The sequence below is a fragment of the Rhinolophus sinicus genome, linkage group LG07, assembly GCF_036562045.2.
Source record: "Rhinolophus sinicus isolate RSC01 linkage group LG07, ASM3656204v1, whole genome shotgun sequence".
Lineage (NCBI taxonomy): Eukaryota > Metazoa > Chordata > Mammalia > Chiroptera > Rhinolophidae > Rhinolophus > Rhinolophus sinicus.
In genome coordinates this window covers 64,937,520-64,959,742 of record NC_133757.1, presented here as the reverse complement: position 1 = coordinate 64,959,742, position 22,223 = coordinate 64,937,520, and the positions used below count along the sequence as shown (strand labels likewise).

The following is a 22,223-nucleotide window of genomic DNA, read 5'->3' as shown; positions in this document are numbered from 1 at the left end:
CTGGTGGTGGTCCGAGGACACTCCGCAGACCTCGCGGCCCGATCCTTCCCCGCAGCCCCTCGGGCACCGCCTGGAGCGGACCCTTCTCTGTGTGCCCGGGACACGGCGGGCCGGACGAGGTGGCGCCATTGGCGGGCGCAAGGCGAGAGGCGGGCGGGGCGGGGCGGGGCGGAGAGGGACAGACGGGCGTCACCATTGGCCGCAGCGGGGCGAGGGGCGGGAGGGGCGGTCCGGACGCCCAGAACACAGCAGGCGGTGGGCAATAGGCGCTACGGATGCAGCGTGAGTGCCGTGAGTGCCGGCGAGGGTACAGCACTGACAGCGACCTCTGGACTGCGCGATGAGTGGACGGTGAGTTATACGTGGGACGGAGAGTTCGGGGGCGTCGAGGGAGCACTGACGCCTCCGCCTCCGAGACCGCCCCCTGCCACCGGCGCTGGAGCCTGGACAAGGTGCCCCTTGGCTGCGGCGCGCAGGGTCCCCTCCCTGCCAGCCTTGGGCCCAATGTTGAGTTGGGCACGGCGCCAACCACCTCCTCCAAAGGGAGGGCACTTTAGGGGCTAAAACCTGAGCACCGCAGGTGACGAGGCCGCAGGCTACACCTTTGCCTAGTATCTTAGCTAGTATCCTGGAAGCATTGATCTTAGAGTTGCGGGGTCAGTCTCGGAGCGCCTCTGGCACAATTCTAAGGTTTCATAGGTGGAAAACCAACGCCAAGATAATAGCAGGAGGGACTCGCCTCACAATCGCTGTTTATAGAGGATTTGCCTTGTTCCCAGACCCGCGCTAAGGGCTTTAGCACAGTGTGCCTCACAGCCCCGAGAGTTTCATTATCCCCATTTTCAGATGAAAAAAAAAAAACAAAAACTGAGGCTTAAAGAGTTATGGAATTGTCTAGTTTTACCCAGATGAGTCAGTGGTGGAGTCAGGATTTGAATCAACGCTTATTGTGCGAAGTCTCATTCACATCACCCACGGAGAGCTCACCCCGCTCTCCCTCCTGCTCCTGAGCCTCAGTCCTGCACTTCGAGAGACTGATGTCTCAGTGTTTTCGTTAACCTGGCACAGACCTATGGGTAGGAGGACCTCTTCTCACACCAAAATGCGTGCCAGGCCAGGGCCAGTGCTATCCTAAAACACTGTAGGCAAGCTTAACAAACGAATTAAATAATGTCACAGCAAAGAAAGGCTGGATTCTGTCATTTGAACCCAAGCAGATTAGACTCCAAAGCCATGCCCTTCTCTTGCACTTGCAGAGGAGACCCTCACTGGTTGCTCTGTAGTTTAACTGGCCACAACACAATAAAGATTTGTTGCCAGAAGCCATGATTTGAAAAACAAACAAAAGAACTATGAATTGGTAGAACTAACACGTACATGCGTGTCTGCCTGCCTCCTGCTCCCCTGTATAATTCCTAAGCTGCTGCCACCAGGATGGGAGGTGCAAGGGAGAGGGAGGGAAGAAGGAGGGGGCTGAGGGAGAGGAAAGGGAAGGAGAAGGAAGAGAGGGAAGGGGAAGGGAGAGAAGAGACGATGGAACATGTTAAACTTAGGTCAAAAATTGCTGACGGGAAGTAGTAATGGGGTTTGTCTCAGCACTTTGTCAGTGTTTGTTAAGTCTGTTTTCATTAGTTCTTGTCATAATTCTCTCTGTGTGCTGGTGGTTCAATACTTGACAGTGAAAGTGCATTTGAAGCCACAGATTACAGTGTCAGTGTGAAAGCTGCTGGGTGGGGTCATATTTCCACCCTGATATTCCAATGGGTGGCCTGGAGGTCATGAACAGAGTGAAGGTCCAGGGTCCTCCTGGGTAGGGGTCAGCTAGACAATGACTCATGAACAGAACTCAGGCATGTCGCAGTAAATGCAAAGCCTCAAAGGGGAGACCGTGACTATGGGGTCGACCAGAAAGCCCTCTGGACTGGGCCTCTGGAGGCCTGGATCATGGTTTTGAGAGTAAATTCAGTCATATGTACTCACTCACAGCTGTTCCTGCTAGAAGGACTGGCATCCTCTTTGAGTCCCACATTCCCATCTCCAGAGCCCCACCGTTTCTCAGAGTCCCTGACTCCCACTACTCCCACTATGACCTGTAACTGGAGCTTCTATATTAAGTGTGAGCTGCGTATGCGGCCCATCTTACATGTCTCTTCATTCACCTTCACAGCAGTCAGTGATTCAACTACTGAGGAACATGAGGTTCAGAAAGGGAAAGGGACTTGCCTAAGGTCACACAGCTAAAGAATCACAGAACAGACCTTTAAACCCAGATCCTTATAAATGCTGGTTGGTTATCCTGTCACACAGTTCACTGAAGAAAATACTTTTAAAGTTAATTAAAATCAAATAGTAAGTTGCTGCACTTCCCAAAGCTTCTGCAGGTTTTTTTCACTCTTGTTAAAGGGGAACTTGCAGTGTGCTCAGTCTCCTCTTCTGGCTGTCAGACTTCCTTTCCCAGGATGCACTGCTGAGGGAGAGATTTGGAACCCCCTCCCTTTGCACTGCCTGACCTTGGTGGGTGGAGCCGGGGTGTCATATGCCCCATAGCCGCAGAACTTGAAAGAGCCCTGAAGACTCTCTAAACCAGCTGCCAGTACAATCCTGCCTAAAGCAACATGGCACAGCATGCTGAAGTCGCCTGCTAAGTTGATGCTTCAATAAAACTCACACCCAGACTTCTCTCCTTGGTGCCCCTTGCTTATCTTTTGCTGTGACACATTTCAGCATTCTTAACCTGGGGTCTGAGGATCCAGGGGCACATGAACAAGAGCTTCCTGACCCTCTGCCATGGTGTGCAGATTCAGTGTGTGCACGTGTGTGTGCATACACACATATACATGTACACATGTGCGTTTTTGTGGGGAGAGTGTGTTAAGCTTTCAAGAGATTCTCAAGGGCTCCATAACCCAAAAGATTCTGAGGCATACCATGTCTCACAGGAAACCACCCCAGCAGGGTTGCATGGGCACACAGGCCTAGCGCAGTGGTGGCACAGGTGGAGGTCACCATAGGGAACACCCTGCAGGGGCACCGAGCGCCCTGAGGAACTGCACCGCTGGCCCAGGCCTCAGTGGCCATCTGAGCACCTATTTGGCCCAAAAAGCATAGATGAGAGGATTCCTGTTTCCATAAATACCTCTTCTATAGGAAAGGTGAGCCCAGTTTGGGGAGGTGGGGCCCCACAGGGCCTGGGAGTGTGCATGTGAGGGGAGCAGAAGGATTGGAAACAGCTTTCTTGCCCCAGGCTGCTGTGCCGTGAAAGAGAGAGCAAGGGCAGACACCAGAAATGTGGCACTGCCTCTGGGCTGGGGCCATGAGGAAGCCGTGAGGGAGGCTGGCCTGTGTGGGTGCAGAGAGCCGGGCTTTCCAGAGGAAGGGCAGCGGTATCAGGGAGGCCTGGGTGCCAGAATCAGCTCAGGGACACCTGTCAGTGGGAGCCCAGAACTGCAGGGGTGGGGAGGATACAGTAAAAGTGAGCTCGGGTCTGTGGGGTCAGCCCAGGTACAGGCAGGGAGTGGAGGTAGCCGGTGGCTCTGTGGACACCTCTCCTGCTGTACATTGTCATCCCAGGACTTCCTAGCCATCAGTCCTGGGGCAGGGAGGTGTGTAGCTGAGCCAGAGACAGTGATGGAGCATTAGGACGAAGGGTGAGGACAGCCGTTCAGAAGGGTGTGGGACTGCAGCTGCTGAGTTGCTGCCTGCCATCCACAATCCCAACAGCTGGCTTTCTTGGCAAAAATGTGTTGCTGAGAAGCGGCCTGTGTCCAGCCAGACCCCTCTCAGAGGCAGCTGGTACCAGCACTGCAGCTTTCCCAGCCAAGCTCCTGCCATTTGCTAGCTAACAGGTGCCAGGGAGAGTCCTTTAAAGGTGGTGCTTTATTTTCCACGCCTTCCTGCAGGCCCTGGCTGGCATTGGAAAGCTGTGACCTCTGGCTGTGGAGCAGGGAGCTCAGGCTTCCCAGGAATGCCTGGCAGTGTCACCAGCACCTGCCTGCTCCCTGGGAACCTTCTACCTCCTTCTATATAATAGTAGGAGCAGACTGGATGGAAAGGCTCCCAGCTGTGCACCACATGCTCTGTCCTCCTTTCTTTTGCTTCTCATTTCAGTTTCTTTATATATTTGATTTTAGTCATGCCTAAATAAGAAAGTAAGAATCATAATTTTATAAAATGTTAGCACAGAGGTTCCCAAACTCTCAGATTTCTCAGATATCCTCAGAACATTTTAGTTTGGATACCGACACATTGTCCATTTTGCCAAGTAAGGACAATAATAACCATCTCTTTTTGCCCTTATTTTATGAAAGAAAGGGCATTGTAAGACTGAAAAGCAAGCAGTACATAGCTTTGAAATAAAAGGCTTTCAAATGCACTCAGTTTGGCTTCTTGAAAACTCCACTTCGTAAGCCTTCTTTTTCTCCTGTCATGGGCCGGTAGGAATCGGACTGTCGCAGTGACCTGAAATGCCACAGAGCTACCTTCTTCTGTGATAGCCGGCTCCATGACCACAAAAGAGGAAAGATGGCCCAAGCCTAGCAGTTGTAAAGGCTTCATTGCCCTTTGTCCCAAACCAAAGTCCAGGGACAATAGTGAGGGCGAGCTGTGATGCTGGCTGTCTTCAGCTGCCCCTCCCCAGAGCTGGCAGGGCAGCCACTGACGTGGAAAGCGAAAACAATTCACTGCCTGTTCACTGGGGACAGGTAACCATGGCTGACACACAGCCCTGGGGCCCCTCCTCTGGGAGACAGGGAGCCCTGGCTACAGCTGAGCCCTCTGGTTGGGGACAGAGCCTCCTCTAACTGGGAGACAAGCCTGGAGGCCTGAGCTGTGTGCTCTGGGGCTGGTGAGGGGAGAAAGGTGGGGGTGAGCAAGCCAGGACAAAGAAGGTTGGACTCCCAGAGCTGCAGGGCTTGGCTTGCCCAGCTGAATGTGTCACTCTGGTTTTCAGATCGTGCCTGGGTGGCAGGCTGGCCCCAGGTCATCCTTTCTCCCATCCTGCTTCAACCATGGCAGCTTCACTGTAATCCATCTGTGTACTGGGCTTCTGCCTAGCGTTTAACTTAGAGGTAAGATTGTGCTTTATGTAAAAGATTGAAAACCATTCCATTAGAGATTCTCTAAGGCCTGCCAAATGTGCAAAGAGAGTGAGTGTTTAAGGGGCAGTTTCAGGAACATGCCCCCAACTGAGCGAAATCCCCATCCGCTCTCTTGCTGGGGTGTGTGTCTTCTCTCTCTCCCTTGAATCTCTCTCATTCATGTGATCTCTAGGACACCCCTTAGGTACACATGCAACTCAATTTTGAGCTCAACAAGACACTGGGATTATCAAAATGATAATCCCAACCTGCATTCTGGTAAAGGAGGCACAAATACACAGTGTTCAGGTTTGGAGTGCAATTCTGTGCGTGAGACCCAGAGCTCAGGATGGGGCTCGAGGAGATAGAGTGTTGCCTACTTGGGGTGGAGGGATGGGACATGTGAGACCCGGAGAGACCACGTGACTTGCTTAGGGCCACACAGATGATGAGTGCCAGAGATCACAGAAATATGTGTTTCTCTCAAAGGAGAGGCCGAGGTCCCCACCTCCTAAGGCTGGAGACCCATCAAGGCAAGTTGGAAAAGTCCTCCTTTGCTGAAGTGGGGCCTTCATTGCCTACCCCCAGCCTTGCTCACCTCCCACCCTTACCTTAGGTGGTATACCCCATTCTCTGTCCCTCCAAGCTAAGCTGTTCACCCTTTGCCTCACCTTCCCCTTTCCCTTTCCCTTTGCCATCTGCACTCTAGGAAGGACCCTCCTTCTCTTTCCTCCTGATTCCTACTCTGTGCAGCCTCCCCCACTGATGCCACTCAACTCAAGCTGGAGACGCTCAGCACCTTGACTACATCCTTTGAATGAGCAGGCTCTCAGGGGTAACACACTCCTGAATGCCAGCGTGGGGAAGACCTCAGCTATTACTCAGCACAGGGCTTTGCCAACGGTATCATCTGGAGCCCTGGGCAAGACCCTGGGTGGGGCTCCCCACTACTCACCTCACTGTCAACCAAAGCAGCCCCCTTTCATCTGATTGGTATAAATGTTCCATTTGAATAGAGTTCTACAGTTGAGAAAATTTCTAACCCATCAAAGGTCAATATTCCTATTGTACAGATGGGAAAATTAAGGCTCAGAGAGGAAAAGGCATGCAACTGACGTCACATGAGCCTTTAGCAGCTCCTAGTCCAGAGCTCTGTAGGAAGCATCTTCTGTTAATTATTAATCGCTGCTTGACTTATAGAGAAGTCCACTTATAAATGCTCCTATTACATAGAGCAAAATGGGCATATTCCCCACATGCTATGGGAGAATGAAAGTATTGTAAACTGAGTCATGTCATTAATCAGAAGTCACAAACTGGAGCCCCACTAAGGGCATCTGTCTTGCAAGTGTGTTTTGCCTGACTATATTTTATTTTTACCTATGTGTGTGTATGTGTGTGTATATACATTCTACCTATATGTATGTATATATGTATGATGTGTGTGTGCATGTGTGTGTGTGTGTGTGTGAATTATTTACTGCATTAGTCAGGATAGTGTAAGTTATGCTGCAATAACAAATCCCTGAAACACCAGGGACTTATCACAGCAGAAGTTGATTTCTCTTTCCTAGTCCATATTCACTGTGGGTTGACAGAGGATTCTGGTCCACAGAGACACTCAGGGACCCAGGCTGACCATCAAGAAGCTGCACCAATTGGGACATGTGACTTTCAGGGTCACCATGGCAGGGGACAGGAGAGCTGCAAGGTTGCAGTGGCTCAAATGAGCTGGCCTGGGAGTGACACACAATACCAATTTGCAGAGTTAGTCACATGGCCCCAGAGCTGCAGTGGGCTGGAGAAAGTGAGCCATCATATGAATAGTGAAATACAGCCCATAAAAATCCACGTTCTGGCTTCTCATGAAACAGCAGAAGAGCTGCCCCTCTAGAGAAGGCAAGTGTCCCCCAGCTCCCCATGGACTCCACTGACCAGTGTCTCTCAGTTGAGGCACCTCCCTGGGCCCTGGAGACTTTTACGGGATTTATTCCAGCTGTATATGCTCAACTCTGGGAAAGTTGATTTTTGGGGACCTGAGGCTTCTTGTATTTATCCAATAATTGAACAGCCATTGATGGACCTCCTGCAACATGCCAGGCTTGTGTTCGCTGCTGGAAATAAGTGGGGAGGCAGAAAAGCAGTGTCTCTGGTCCCTGCCACACCACACTCCTCCCAAGGAGACCAAACGAGACGCCGGCAGAGCCCAGCACAGAGGGGAGCTGGGAACAGGAGCAGGGCAGGAGGGCGCTGCTCTGCCAAGGAACTGCTGGAAGAGCTAACACCAGAGGATAAGACAAGGAGGGGGCTGTGTACTGAGCACAGAATAACACCTTAAAAACCCAAAGAGAGGAAAAGGCCAAGAGCCCATTAGGGGAGCTATGAGCAGCTCAGGAAGGCTGGAGCTCAGAGCAGGAAGTGGGGAGGAGTGAGAGAGAAACTGGGTACAGAGGCAGGCAAGAGAAAAACCACCTCCTGTTAGTCTGGGTACATGCAGCTCTTCCTATAATGAGGCTGCTAAAGCAAGACATCCTTGTGCCACGCGCCCACAAAATCAGTGCTGAGTGGGAATCCCAGACATAAGACTTACCCTGGGCTGGAACTAGCTTCTATGTCAGAAATGTTTGAGGAACTACCCTGAGGGGGAGCCTGGCAGATCACTTTTTCCACAGGAGAGGTGAGGTGCTAAGGAACTGAAACCCTATTTTGAAATAGTTCCAAGAAGAATGCAGCAGGAGGTCCTCACACCAGGCCCCATGGTGGCCCGCCATCTACCCCACAGAGGCAGGCCTTGTGGTTGCTACAGCTGGGGGCTTGCCCTGCAAGGGGTGGGTGGGGAGGCTGAGCCCTCTCCAGGCCGAGATTTGCCTCACTCTAGACCAAGGCAGAGGGGAGGTGTTTATAGGATGATTCTGAGGTCACTGGCAAGCCCACCTCATTCAGTTCCCCTTCTCCAAACCAGCCATGCCTTCCCTGCATCCAGAATCAAGCACTCATGCCAACACACAGACAGGCTCATCTTGTCTTTGTAGAGTCGAGCAAGCAGGGAAAGGACTGGACTGGTCAGAGCCCATGCCCAAGGGGACAGCACTCTGTAGTGAGAGGCTCCACTCCAAGGATATTAATAGGACAGCAGTTGGGCCCACACAGGTCGGGAAGATGTGACTGAGCCTGGTTTGTATGAACCGATGTTGGGGTTTTGTGAAGAAACCGACCTTGGTGGTATAAAGGACAGGCTCTGTACCCTGTCTGTGCCACCTTCTAGTGTAACTTCACCCCTCAGATTCCTGGCTGCAACTTAGGAGAAGGGAGGTAGAGGCAAGGTCAAGATTGTGTGGGAAGTTATGGCTCACTGTCTGATGCACAAAGGGCCTTGATAAGAAAGAGTCCTCTGTGGGAGTAATGTGGAGAGAGTCAGAAGTAGGAATCTGTGCGAAAGATGCCACAAGATAGAGAAAGCTCTAGTGGATTTAATCTCCATGAAAGAAACCCAGGGAGTACTCCACAAACCTCTCCAGGTTAGAAAGAGATATAGACAATTTCCTGTGTGAATCCACTAACAATCCCATAGGGCAGAGATGACCCCATTCCATAGATGAGAAAAGGAAGGTTGGGGTGTCCAATGAACGCAAAAAGAGTCTGGAGGTTTTGCTAGAATAAAAAGGATAAAGAATTATTCAAAGGTCTTGGATTTTGCAAACTAGACACACAGCTAGGCAAAAACCCAGAAGTGTTCCAAAGAAGAAAGAAAAGTTAAAAGTTCTTATAGCAAAAAGTACATTCTTGAGAATTATTATTCCTGTATTCTTAGCCCCAGGATTGCTCCAGGATGGTTATCAGTCAGGTGACAGAAAGGCAACATGATGGGTGCCAGGTGGTCCGGGAAATGGGTGCCAAGGAAGTCTGCTAACTCCCCAGTGGTTTGAAAAATGGATGTCAGATGGATGTATACCTGAGTCCTTCATGGGGAGTCAGAGGGTGACCTGGAAGTCCAGATGTAGATCCAGGCACTGACACAGAACTGGAAAGTTCAAAAAAGTTTAAGTTCCCAGGCCAGTAAGAACAAGAATGGAGTCTTTCCTCATGCCTCAACCTTCATAATGTCAATCATTTTACCAGTTCTGTTAAAGTGACTCTATGTTTTATGTTCCCAGTCTTCACTCTTTCCTCAGGCGGTTTAAGTCACTGTCCAAGGTCAATATAGAGAAAGGCTTAAGAGGACAGAATCTGAAGCCTAAGAGCTTGTGTTCAAACAGTGACTTTGCTACTTATTCGCTGGGAATCTTGGGCAAAGTGCTTAACTTCTGTCCCTGTTTTCTCAGTCATAAAATGGGAATAGGATGGTACTTACTTCATAATGTTGTTGTAAGAAGTAAAGGAAATACAGTAAGTCCTCACTGTCAATAGGTTCTGACTTGAAGTGAAACGACATATAATGAAACCAATGTTACAGCAGGCTAATCCAATAAGCAAGAGTTAAGTTCCTACAGCCTCGCATCAACATTGTAACAAAACAACATTGAACATTGAACGAAAGGCCATATCGGAAGACCTGCTGTAATTCACAGAAAATGCTTGTCGTGCGGGAGACCCTGCTCGCTGCACCATTTGTCGTGCGGGGCAGCCTGCGGGGTCTCTGGTCCCGTTCCCCACATAAGAACGCAGGATATGGTGAGGCCAAAAAGGAACACCCACGGAGCCATAGGTAGGGGAGTCATACCGCTATGGTCTCACTGGAGGCTGGGCCCACCGGACGCCGACCTGCCGTCTGCCTTTCCGCCAACCGACTGACCGACGACTCTCCTCCACTCTCCTCGACTCTGTTCCGCTCTGCTCGGCTCTGCTCGGCTCTTCGGCAATCCTCGGCAATCCTTCGTAGCCACAGCAGTTATACCAGCGGCCAATCAGCTAACCGGCCACAGCCGACGGCCATCCCCCACCCAAGCCAGCACCCTTCCACGTGAGGCTGAGAGCCTGTAAACTACTTTCTGGGGCTCTGTCCCCACAATGCTCAACACAGTCTGTGGCACATAGTGAACATAGTACAATTAACCCATCACTAGGAGAGCTGGCCCTGGTGAGCTGACTCCAGGGGCAGAGATGGGGCCACACAGCCTGGGCTCAATAGGAATGAAGGAGATAGGCCCAGGCTGCTTTGGAATTTTGGAGGAGTAATCGAGGCAGAAACCATTATTCAGGGTGTCTGAGTAGAGGGGAAATAGCACGTGTTCTGAAACATTTAGGAGATTAATCCTGATTACTAGGGATTATAAGAGAGGTTTGTGGAGGAAGGCTGATAGGGTTGGAAATGGCTAACAACTCAGCAGTTCTGACCTTGTGCCTCCAGGGGGCGCTTGGCAGACAAGTGTGGGTGTGGATTCCCATTAAGTCCTCTGGGCCTGACCGGTCAGCTGTGGCGGCCCTGTGCCCGGAAGTAGGAGTGGGGTTGGGGGCTGGGGACTGGAGGGTTGACAGGGTCAGGAGGTGGGAGGTGAGGCCAGGCTGCCCGCCTCCACACCGGGTCTCTGGGCACTGCATTGGGCAGTGCTCCTCCTGCTCACCTGTCTGTGTGCCCTTCCTGGTCTTTCCCACAGGTAACTTCAGAGCCTGCAGACAAGAGAAAATGAAGGAAGACTGTCCACCCAGTTCTCACGTGCCCATCAGTGACAGCAAGTCCATTCTGAAGTAAGCCTTTGTGTGCAGGGAGGGGCTTCATGCCTGCCCTCTCCTTGTGACCACTCCCCCTCCTCCATGGGCAGCCTTTGGGTAGAGGGATTGTCGGCACTTGTAATAGATATGAGGTGTGCCTGCCCCGTGGATAGTGATGGGGGCCTTTTTTTTTTAAGCCTATCTCTGAAGATCAAGGATCTTTTCAGGTTGTGGGTTTCACCTCTGCCTTCTCCCACCCACAAAAGCATGACAGTGCCCTCTGTGACTCTGAAGAGATGGAATTTGATTGATTTCAAAACTAGAGCAATACTAACACTCTTATTGTGTTAAACAGTTGGGGAAAACCCTCAAAACTGGTTTTGAGTTTTTACTGAAAAAGTTTATTTTATTGACACGATTTTCAACTTTTGCTTATTTTTATTTTGATTATTCTCTCTCATCACTAAAAAATGTTTAAGATACTTTTGCTAACTTATTTCTGAACTAAAGAAAAGTATAGTTGTCATTTTATCTTGCTTTCTAAGTCCTGAGTCTAAATATTTTCTAAATTTGGGCAACTGCTGTCATGCTGAAGACACTCCAGCCTCCTTGAGAGGGACTAGCTTTTGCTGAGGACCTGCCCCGTGGGGTCCTCCTCTTAGAGACTCTGAGAAAACAGGCAGCATTCCATGGTATCATTTCACAATACTATCCGTACCATCATTTCTTATTTAAATTTTAGAATAAGAACAATGTTAAATATCATTTGGGGAAAAGTCATAATCACCATAACATGATTCATTTCATGTATATATAGCCTAATAATTTTGTGTTCAGCATTTACATGCTTAGAAGCACAGTGAGTGTGCAACATTGAATCCTGCTTTGTTAATGCCACGAAGGTGTAGATCACTTCCCTGTCAGGTGCCCGCATCCCGACGTCACACATGGCGTCACACCAGAGCACCAGAGCTGGTTTTGCTCATCCAGTTTGGGGTTATTCCAGTGCGGGCAAAGGTACTGCCTGAAGAATTTCCAGAGCCCCAGCTATCCAGTAGGGAAGCCACCAGCAAGTGTGACTACCGAGCACATGACCTGTGGCTGGAGAGGTGCAGTTAATGTCAAAGGGCTCCAAGTGGCAAACACTTCTTACAAAATAAAATGAGCCAGATCTCATTAATATTTTTACCTAGATCACATGTTGACATGACAGTATTTTAGATATACTGGGTTCAATAAAATGTTTTATTAAAACTAATTTCACCTGTTTTATTTTCCCTTGTATTGTGGCTACTAAAGGATTTTAAATGACTTTTGTGGCTCCCATTTCATGTCTGTTAGACATGCAGCCCTGCAGAGCCCAGCTTGGGTGCAGGGAGCTGTCCTCGTCTTCTCTCTGCCACACACCAGCCAAGGCACAAGTGTGGCTTTCCCTGTGTTCCAGGTAGAAAACAGGGCAGAGTGGCCTTCCTAGGGCCTTCAGGATCTCATTCTCACTGCTGTCATCTTCATCCCTTGATCATACCTCCAGGAAGTCAGGATGGGGAAGAGGCACCCTCATGGTGTCTCCACAGCAGCCACATCAGGTCTTTGTAGGAAGTAAAATGGGGGAAAAGCAGGAGTCTTTAAGATGCCAGTAATCCAAGCCCAGGGGATTTATCTGAGGAAGTGACTTATATGTACAGCACAGGGAGACTGTCAGGAATTCCTATCTGCAATAGTGAAAGTGTGAAGATACCCTAGAGGTACAATGATGTGGCCCATCTGTGAGTTTTGCTTCCCTTTCAGCCCCACCCCTACGTCTTCCAGGAGGGCTGATATGTGAAATCCTCAAAAAGATTGAAGGACGTGTGCCCTGTGTGGGCTGGTCTCTTAACCGATTCTGTGTGGCCGGCAAGAAGTGTACTATTACACCCATTCTATAAACGAGGAAACTGAGGCCAGTGAAGATAAATGCCTTGTCCAAGGCCTGGCCACACTCCAAGAGTATGTATGCATCTCTCCCCATAGGTCGGAGCTGATAAGCCTGCTGAAAATCTACAACTGCTACCATGAGGGCAGAAGCTTTCAGTTGAGACACCGAGAGGTAAGGCCTGTTTCTCTCCTTTATTCATAGAGTCACCATTTATCCTGGTTTGCAGAAGACAGTCCTGGTTGATATCTTTTAATTCCAGGATAATTAAGACCATCCCCTTCACTCTCAGAAGTGTCCCCATTTGGATAATGAATTGTAAGGTCACCCGTCTTCTGAGTTGGGGACCAGGTGACCAGCAGCCAGGATCTCTCCTTTGATGTCCCTATAAGAGGTACAGAGACTCAGAACATCCCTGTGAGAGTTCAGAGCAGGTGGAAATCACCTTGCAGCATTCTCCTTCCAGCTGGGACTTAGTCTAGGTGGGACACTGGGGGACACTGGAGTTTGAAATCTTGAGAGCACCCATCCCACAGCACAGATAAGAAGCTCAGCACAGGTTCTGGCTTGCCCAAGTTCACAGGCCAATCAAGGAGTGAAAGGAGAGTCTCTGTGCTCGTCAATCAGAATAAACATCAGAGGAAAGCCTTGAAATGGAGGAGTGCTCCCCAAAAGATGCTCACAGGGCCCAGTGGCCCCAGTGGGAGAGGCAGGGCTGGCGTGGGGGTGGGGGGACACGGGCGAGCGCGATCCCGTCTGCAGGGCAGTCAGATCAACCTCACTGCTGCTATGCAGGACTGTGGGCTGGGCTGGCACAGTCAAACGCTTCCTGATATCTCAAAGGAAGCTACATACCTGCAATTTCATGTGGAATTTCCCAAACCTCCAAACCCTAGTTGGGCTAAACAAAACACATCTATAGGCAAAACATACCCTGTGACACCAGGTGGACTTCAGGGAGTGACCAGCGGGCCCAGGCTAGGGGAGCTGCTCACTGGGAAGGTCAAGTAGAGGTTTGGTCTTCCACCATCCAGAACCTTCAGACCTTTCACATGGGAACCCAGCTCAGACCACTGGCCCCCACCTCGGTCTGACTCAATTTATTTGTAAAGCCTGCTGGGGAGTCTGATTGTGGTAAGGTTTTATTCGGGGGGTTTTTGAGGTTGAGGTCAGGTTGGCTCCTGGACTTTCTCTGGCTGGTCAGTGTCCGACGAGAGCCAGCAGCCTCTGGGTTTCCCTTCTTTTGTTGAACACGAGAACGGGCAGTTCAAGTCCCCATTGACCCACAGACCCCTCATCCAGGTGGAGGCCACACTGTTCACTCATCCTTGCTTCCTTTAGTTATGCAGCCACACATCCTTCTGTAGTTTCCAGACCAGACAATGAACCTCAGTGTCTGGGAAGCCCTGGGCACCTGGGGGTCACCTACCAGTGGCACAAAGGAGGGCCAGCTGGGACCCACCTGCCAGACTGCACTGGTCAGCCACCTGAGACACACGTTTAGCCAGGCCAAGCCACTGTCATGGTTCAGGAGCCTGGACAGAGGGAAACTGCTGGCTTCTGGTCCAGGCAGTGCTGTGCTGCCTGTCATGACCTGAGTAACAGGAACCTCACGCACCCCCTCCCCTCCACCTGCCCACCCTGCACAGGGCCCAGGGCCACCCCTAACCACTGTCCCCACCTCCTCTGTGCGTCCATGTGCTTCTGGGCTCACAGTCTTCCCTCCTCAGAGCAGCCTCTGTGACACCCAGCCCCACCTGACCTGCCTCCTTACTGCTGCGGCAGGACTCTGATCCCAGCACCCTGCTCCCTCTGGTCTCACTGTCTCTCTTCTTACTTTAATGGAAGCCTCCAGAGCTGGGCCCAAGTGCCCGCCTGGTTCTGCGTGCCCCGCCCCAGGCAGTGTAGTCCTGGGCATAAGAGATGGATGAGAAGCCGGCAGGCCTGGAGTGAGTCGGGCTGAATCCTGAACTCCAGGGTGCTAATGTGCTGCAGGCATAGAGTGGGGTCCTCTGGCTGCGCCCCGTTCCTCCGCTCTGGGCCATTCAGGAATTGCTCTGAGACCATGGTGGCTCTTGACATGCAGTCCCCACACCCACAGCTTCAGTCACCTGGGAACTGGTTAGAGCTGCAGGTCTCATCACCCTCCTTCCCCCAGGCCTGCCCAATCAGATTCTCCTCACCCTCCATCTGCGTTTGAGCCAGGCCTCCAGGGGATCCTCAGGAAGGCCGACTTTGAGAACCACTGGCCTAAGAGCTTGGCCTTGGCACTTGGGATTCCCCACAACAACCCCCTCTGCAGGAGCAGCTGCAAGGGAAGCCCCGAGCCTGTGCCCTGTGTTTGTGTGTGATGGGACAGTCCACATGGAGAAGTAGGGGACCCCACCATGGGGAAGAGGTGTTCCTGACAGCCTCCAGCAATAGGAAGTTAATCCCACAGGCAGGGATTTTCATGTTCCCAACCCTGAAAAAGGTGTGATGTCTGACGATCTCCCTGGAGCCAGAAAGTACCTTTCAGGAACCTTCTGCAGCCTTAACAGCCAAGGGGTGCCAGCCTGAGGGAGTGTGTGTATTTGGGAGGTGACAGGCACCAAAAAGTTAGGCTGCAGGAATGGGAGGCATGGAGTTCTGACACTGAAATGCATGACTGGTTCCTGGGACAAGTCCCTCCAACCCCACCCACCACCCAGCATCCCGGCCTCTGCAGTTTCTCAGAATGCAGACCTGAGGCCTCCTGGACTTTGGGGAACCCTCTGTTCCAGGTCCTTGCTGCAGGGCCGCCCCAGGCAGGCCTCTCCTTGGGCACCGCAGGCCCGGAGGGCAGGGCAGATGGGCTCTAGGCACTTTGCCTCTGCTTTACTTGTAGTACTGTACAAGAGTTTTGCAACACAGGACCCACCATTTTCCCAACAAAGAGACTGAGGCTGTCAGAGTTTAAGCCTCTCAAGCAAGGTGTCACTACATTAAGTGAAAGGTGCTGGTGTGGCTTCGAGGCCTGAGCACAGACATTTATAATACAACAACAGCATCACTAGTGTTCGGCAGGCACACAAGCTACGGTGCCCTCAGGCTGCTGAGCACCAGGTGTGCCCTCAGCCATGTGGGGCCCTGGAAGAGACCCTCCATGTTGTCACTGGGCCTCCCCTGGAGCAACTGCGGCCTGACTACTACAGTCTGGGGCACCTTCTCCTCCACTGTCTCATCCAGGGTCCATAGAAATTGGAGAGATGGAGTGTGTCAGTGGGCACGGGCCACGCCTGGGGCAAGTGCTTCCCTGTGAACTTTCCCTCAGCTTCCAAAGAGCTAGATGCAAGGGAGTCCCCACTCAGGAGGCCAAGGCATAGCTTCCTCTATTGTTAGCCTTGCCTTTGGGATAATTTTTCTTGTATTACAATGAAAAGTAAGCAACTGGGAGCAATCTGTACCTTTTAAGATCGCAAAGTGTTTTAACCAGACTGGTAGGTGTCTTGAGAAAAAAATGGACCACTTGGAAACATCACTGGATAAATACATCACTAATTACTAATTGTGTGAGCAAGAGGCAGTAGGACCCTGTGTCCTCCTGTGTGCGTTGTGGCTTCTCCAGCAGCCGGCCTCCCACCCACCCAGCCTTGTGCTCAGCTCCCAGTGGGCTCGAAGCTCCTCCTGGTGGCCCTTACTAGGCACTGCACCAAGTCTCCATCCTCAGTCCCAGGCCACCTGCTCAAGAAAGGTAATGATGGGCAGTTGACAGAGCCCTGGCCCCTGGGTGAGTGCTCATCCAGTGGACATGTTCCCTGGGAGCCCCAAGTCTTCTCAGCCTGCCCCACCTCTTGGTGGGGCATTGTGTCCTTCCCTACTCCAGCGGTGGGTAGGAGGAGAGTGAGACTGCTGTATAGACCTTCCCCTGACCATGAGGATTTTCTTCCCAGAGGCTGTTCTGTCCTGAAGGAGCTTGTGACACTGCCAGAAGCCCCTCCCCCAGTGCTTCATTCAATCTTTTTGGCACCTTCTAAAGGTACCATTTACTTCTTTCACACTGAGAGATATTAGTAGAGGAGCTCTGAGCCCTGGGGCCTCACTCCTGTCTGACCTCCCCAAATACAGCAGTGTGGTTCCTGAGCTTGTGGGGTTTTTGGCCAAGTCATCCTAGTTCCCTCTGTCTGACCCAGTTTCACGCTGCTTCACAGAAGGGGCTGCAGTGAGGCTGGGCCCAGTGAACCTGCCCGTCTGCTGACCAGCCAGGCACCCACTAAGGTAGGTCAGCCCTCCCCTCCTCCTAAGGATGCTCTGGCTGAAGGCTGCACGTTTTTGCTGGAGAAGGTCAGGGGCCTGCAGGTTTGAGACACCTCCCAGGTTGTAACCGATGATGCAGTGCTTATAACTCCATCTTCATTTGTCCAGTTTCCCCAACTCCTGTGAGGTATGAAGGATGGATGTTGGTGGCCCCATTTCACAAACAAGGAAACTGAGTAAATTTCTTGTCTGCAACCTTTTCTCCTAAATGTGTGGTTTACATTCTGCCTCCCTACAAAACACATATAAAAGAATACAGTTAACATTTTTAAAGTCCAAAGCAATTTAAAAATAGTTTTAAAAAAGAAAGGAAGGAAAGGGGAAAAAATTAAAAGGAAAAGAAAGGAAAAAAACAAACATAGTTGGTAGTCTGCAGAGCAAGGAAATGGAGGAAGCTGAGAGCTTGGCTGCGGTCCCAGCTCTGTCCTCCTCTCTGTCCCCCTCTCTGTCCCCTCCACCCTGACCAGGGTCAGCCAGCTCTGGCCCAGCCCCAGGGAACAGGGTGACAGGTTCTCAGGCCTGATGCTTTTGAGTTCTCTCACGCTTCGCCTGCCTCTCTGAGGAGGGAAATCCTCCCTCTCCCCTAACCCTCACCCTCACCTCCTTGCTTGCCTCCAGGAACTGAGGTTTGCCAGTCTCTGGGGGACCTAGGACTGGCCTGGGCCTTAGGATATATGGAGTGAGGCCTTGGCCCCTGGACTTGCCTGAGAACAGGGTGGCTAGAAAACACCCTGCACTTCACCCCACAGTTGAGGTCCCCTGGGTGGAGGCAGGTCAGGATGGATACAGGTGGGGACAGGGCCATCTGGTCCAGTCATTTGGCACCCTGCAGACTGAGCTGGTACAGGTTCTTTCTTGGCCCTTAGCCTAGGGGAAACTCACCTAATGGCACAACAGGACTTGCGAGCTAGAGCCACTGAGGTATCCCCCAGTGACTCAGTGACAGGTCCCCCCTGAAACACAGTGGGGGTGCTTGCTGAGATCCCATGTTTTCCCTTGGGCCTCATGAAACATGGGCTCTGAAGGTGAGGGCCAAGGAGCTGACTTGGGAGTGTCCAGGGCCTCGCTCTGAAGCTATTGGAGGGCTGAGACATCGCTTCTCCTCTCCCTCCAACCTTGTTTCCCTACATAGAAAATAGCTACTCCACATATGGGCTTGTAACATGTGCCCCATCGTGGGTGGGGAACATTTATTTGTCCCAACAGCTTAGGAGGCAGGTCCCATTAATAATCCCCGTTTTGCCCATGAAAACCGAGAAACAGAGACATGAAATAACTTGCCCAAGGCGGCCAGTAAGAAGCAATACAAATGGGATCAGTAACACCGCATCGTGTAAGACAGGTTGTTCTCACTATTAGAGCTGGGGTCTCACTCAGAATTTTCAAAGCAGGCAGCCCCTGCGGAAAGACATTTTCCTCCCAGAGACCTGCCAGAGGCAGTGCCATCTCAGGGGAGGGAGGGTGGGGAAAGCAGCGTGCTCCATACAGAAGCCATGGTTAGGGCGGGGTCAGAGCTCATGGATCACTGGGAGGTGCGTGTAGAGAGCTCTGAGGGTGCTGCTCGGGCGTGACCTTGGTGGGGAGGCTGTGGCCTGGTTGTGTTGCCCGGAAGCCCAGGAACCCTGGTGCCAGTCCCTTGATGGTCTCTCCAGAGAGTGCCCTGGTACCCTGGCATCACAGAGCCTCCTTCTGGGGCCACCCTGGGCCTTGCTGCTGTCCATCTGTCCGTGTGGACCCCAGGGGTCAGCAGAGGAGCCAGTCCTCCTTGGCGGGTCCCTCCAACTTAGCTGCTTTTCCTGGAACTGCCCAAAGAGCCAGTCCAGGGGATCAGCATTGCCAGCCCCAGGCAGTGTGGGCTGCTGGCTGCGGAAGCAGGTGCTGATGTCCTGTAGGGACCCGGTGGGGCAGCTCTTCTCCTTGGCCTGGAATAGCCAGTGGGGTCTGCTGAGTCGGGCCCTGGCTGCAGACTGGTCCAGCACTGAAGTGGGCTGTGCCAGCTGACGAATGGACCTCATGTAGTCATCCAGGCTGAGGGAGGCCAGGGGTTCCTGCCCAGGCCCCCCAGGCAGTATCTCCTCCAAGCTCTCCCAGATTGTGGGCAGGTGGGCCACAGAAAGCAGAAGCCGGGACCTCATGGACAGGGAGGCAGCAACCTGTTGGTTGACAGAGAATTGGGGGTGAGGGTCTGCCATGCCTCCCTGACATCCCCCCTGTGCCCCCCACCCCGCTTCAGCTGAGGCTGCCTGTGTGAATAGTGTGCCTGATAACAGTTTGAAGTCTGCAGATCCAAGGCTAGGCACCAACTGCTGGGCCCCTCCTTCCTGCTGACATTACGTAACACTATCATTCTGTTGTTTAAGAACCTGTACAAATACGGGAACCCAGCCTAATGGACTGAAGTCAGAGGAAACCTGGGTCTAAAACCAGGCCTGCCACTGCCTTACCTGGGAAACTTTGTCAAGGTCATCTCTCCAAGTCTCCACTTACCCATAAAACAGGGGTGTAAATACCTGCCTCACGGGGATGTTGTGAGAATCACATGGAATGACACCTCGTGAGAAATCCCTTTATGATATAAAGCCCTCAACAGGTATTATCACTGCTGTTAACTGTACTCGGTGCCTAGTAACCAGCAGTGAGGCTGTGCACGTCCCAGGCTGAGAACTGCCCTGCCGATACACAAAGCCTTTTTATTTTATCTCAAACCAGATAGCAGTTGCTTCCTCTTACCTGTAGCTGAGGGGACCTGGGAGTAGCAGGGATGCTGGATGAGCAAGCACAGCCACGGGAAGCACCAGGAAGCTTGGGACAAAGGAATAGGGGTCCAGCAGCTGGGAGGAGGACAGTGAGGACAGTGCCACTGCCCGGAGCAGGATGCTCCGTGAACCGTCTGGTGAACCTGAGGCCCGGGAGCTGCTTTTATACTTTTCCACCAGCCATCAATTACTGTCATGAGGGCCCAAAATAGCAACACTCAGGAAGGCTCCCAGAGGAAAACAGCTTGGCAGGCGGGGCCTGGCATAGCTACCAGCCGCAGCAAATGTTTGTGCCTGTGGGAAGCACTGGAAATGTTTACTCTGCAGGGTGGGGTGGGGACAGCTCAACTGCTGGTCACCTCAGGCCCAGGCCACTGGGGGGGAGGGGCAGGGGTCTCCACGGGGCTCTCCCTGGCAGCCTAGGTCTGCTACCACCGCCTAGAGGCATTCCCCACTGCACATGCACCAGCCCTGCAAGCCCAAGACACTGCGGCCTCATGCTGGATCCAGCAGAGCCCTGGGCCTGCACTCCGAGGAGGCCTTGCCAGAGGTGGCAGTGCAGGGCTCAGCTGGAGGCTTTTGAAGTAGGGCTCCTTGGGCTGCCCCAGGGTGAGACCTGCCCATCTTGGTCTGGGACCAAGGACAGTGCGCATGGTTTTGCTACTTCCCAGATGTGATGCTTTCAAATGAGATCGTTTGCTTCCTTGTTCCCAGATATCTAATTAGTGTTTCCATACACCAGTAACTAGAGAGCCCAGCAGTGAACAAAATACTGCATCCTACAGCTCTCCTTCTGGTGATGGGGACAATCAGTGCTCAGAGGATAGGTGCTGTCATTTCACACACTGCTAATAGCTGCAAAGGACAGTGCTGCTGTGTCATGCAGGGTCTCTGGTCCCGCTCCCGCTCTCAGCAGGTGGACAGAGAACACAGCGAGGCCAAAAAGGAACACCAACAGAGCCTCGATAGGTGGTTCATACCACTATATTCTCGCTGGCGGCTGGGTTGGAGGCACAGGAAGCAGGAGCCACCCGATCCGCAATCCGCCGTCTGCTTCTCTGCCAACCAACCAACTTGCTAGCGTAGCCACGGCAGTTATATTAGTGGCTAATGGCTAACCGGTAACAGCTGATGGCCACCCAACCACAGCTGATGGCCATCTAATAACAGCCAGCATCTTTCCATGTGAGGCCGAGAGCCTGGAAACTGCTCTCTGGGACTCTGTCCCCACAAGCTGCCCCTGTGAGAGTGGTCAGCAGTGTCCTCTCTAAGCAGGAACATTGAGTAGAGATCTGAACAGATGGGAGCTGTGCAATCATGGTGGACAGGGCAGCAAAGCCCCTATGAAGGAAGTGCTCGGGGGACAGCAAGGGGCCCTGTGGGGACAGAGCCCCAGAGAGTAGTTTACAGGCTCTCGGCCTCACGTGGAAAGGTGCTGGCTCGGCTGTGGCTGATTGGCTGTCGGCTGTGGCCGGTTAGCCGATTGGCCGCTGGTATAACTGCTGCGGCTACGGAGGAGAGCCGAGGACTCCTGAGGATTGCCGAGGAGCCGAGCAGAACCGAGGAGAGTGGAAGAGGAGAGCCGAAGAGAGCGGAAGAGAGGGGAGGAACAGAGTCGAGAGAGTGGAGGAGGAGTCGTCGGTCGGTCGGCGGAAAGGCGGACAGCAGGTCGCGTGTCCGGTGAACCCAGCCTCCAGTGAGACCATAGTGGTATGACTCCCCTACCTATGGCTCCGTGGGTGTTCCTTTTTGGCCTCACCATATCCTGCGTTCTTGTGTGGGGAGCGGGAGCAGAGACCCCGCAGGCCGCCCCGCCTGAAAAATGGCGCGGCGAGCAAGCCTCCGCGCACGACAGGCCCACATGACTGGCACACGTGGGAAGAAGTCTGGGTTTCCTTATGAGTGGGAGGGAAGGAAACTGCAGGGTTTGAGCAAGGGTGCAACAGTCGTGGCTTCTGCTTCGAAGGACTGACTTAGCCGCTGTACATGGGGTGAAGGGGCAGTTACCAGGGAGACCAGAGGGCACCTGGGCAGCGTTAGAAGCCACACTCTACAGGGGTGAGCATGCCAGCTGTGGGAACAGAGCCCCAGAAAGCAGTTTCCAGGCTCTCGGCCTCACATAAACAGGTGCTGGCTCAGGTAGTACATGGCCATCAACTGTGATTGGATGGCCGTCAGCTGTAACCAGTGAGCCATTGGCCACTAATATAACTGCTATGGCTAGGCTAGCAAAAAATGGGGGCTAGCAAGAAGATGGTGGCTGAGTCTGCAAGCGGCACAGTGAGGGTTGAGAATTGTGTGGCTCCTGTTTCCTGTGTCTCCAACCCAGCTGCCAGCGAGAGTATAGTGATATGACTCCCCTACCTATGGCTCCATGGGTGTTCCTTTTTGGCCTCACCATGTCCTGCGTTCTCTTGTGGGGAGCAGGAGCAGAGACCTCGCCGGACACCCCGCATGACACCAGCACAAGAGGCAGCTGAGGACCAGGTGGGCAAACCTGGGAAAGCTTTTGGTAAAAAGCAGGCACCATGCACTTCTCAGACAGACCTCAGATCT

At 52.4% G+C, this 22,223-nt stretch overlaps 2 protein-coding genes across 6 annotated transcripts in view; one reads left to right on the top strand and one right to left on the bottom strand.

Moving 5' to 3' along the window:
• Nucleotides 1–210: 210 nt before the first annotated feature.
• Nucleotides 211–22,223, top strand: part of RASSF4 (Ras association domain family member 4) — a 44,627-nt gene continuing 22,614 nt past the window's right edge. For 4 of the 5 annotated variants that reach the window (XR_012497951.1, XM_019710292.2, XM_019710291.2 and 1 more), the window contains exons 1-3: nt 211–351; nt 10,670–10,760; nt 12,735–12,810. Coding sequence is in view for 4 of the 5 variants with exons in the window: in XM_019710292.2 (XP_019565851.2) it covers nt 10,699–10,760; nt 12,735–12,810 (138 nt within the window). In the remaining variant the exon portion in view is untranslated. Of the gene's footprint in view, nt 352–4,948; nt 5,067–10,669; nt 10,761–12,734; nt 12,811–22,223 lie in introns of all 5 variants that reach the window. The other variant, XM_019710290.2, reaches the window with a different exon arrangement.
• DEPP1 (DEPP autophagy regulator 1) lies at nt 18,063–19,888 on the bottom strand. The gene is made up of 2 exons (XM_019710294.2): nt 19,642–19,888; nt 18,063–19,064 (listed from the first exon to the last, which is right to left on the bottom strand). The coding sequence occupies exon 2, from the start codon at nt 19,044–19,046 to the stop codon at nt 18,420–18,422; it is 627 nt and encodes a 208-aa protein (XP_019565853.2). The 5' UTR covers nt 19,047–19,064; nt 19,642–19,888; the 3' UTR covers nt 18,063–18,419.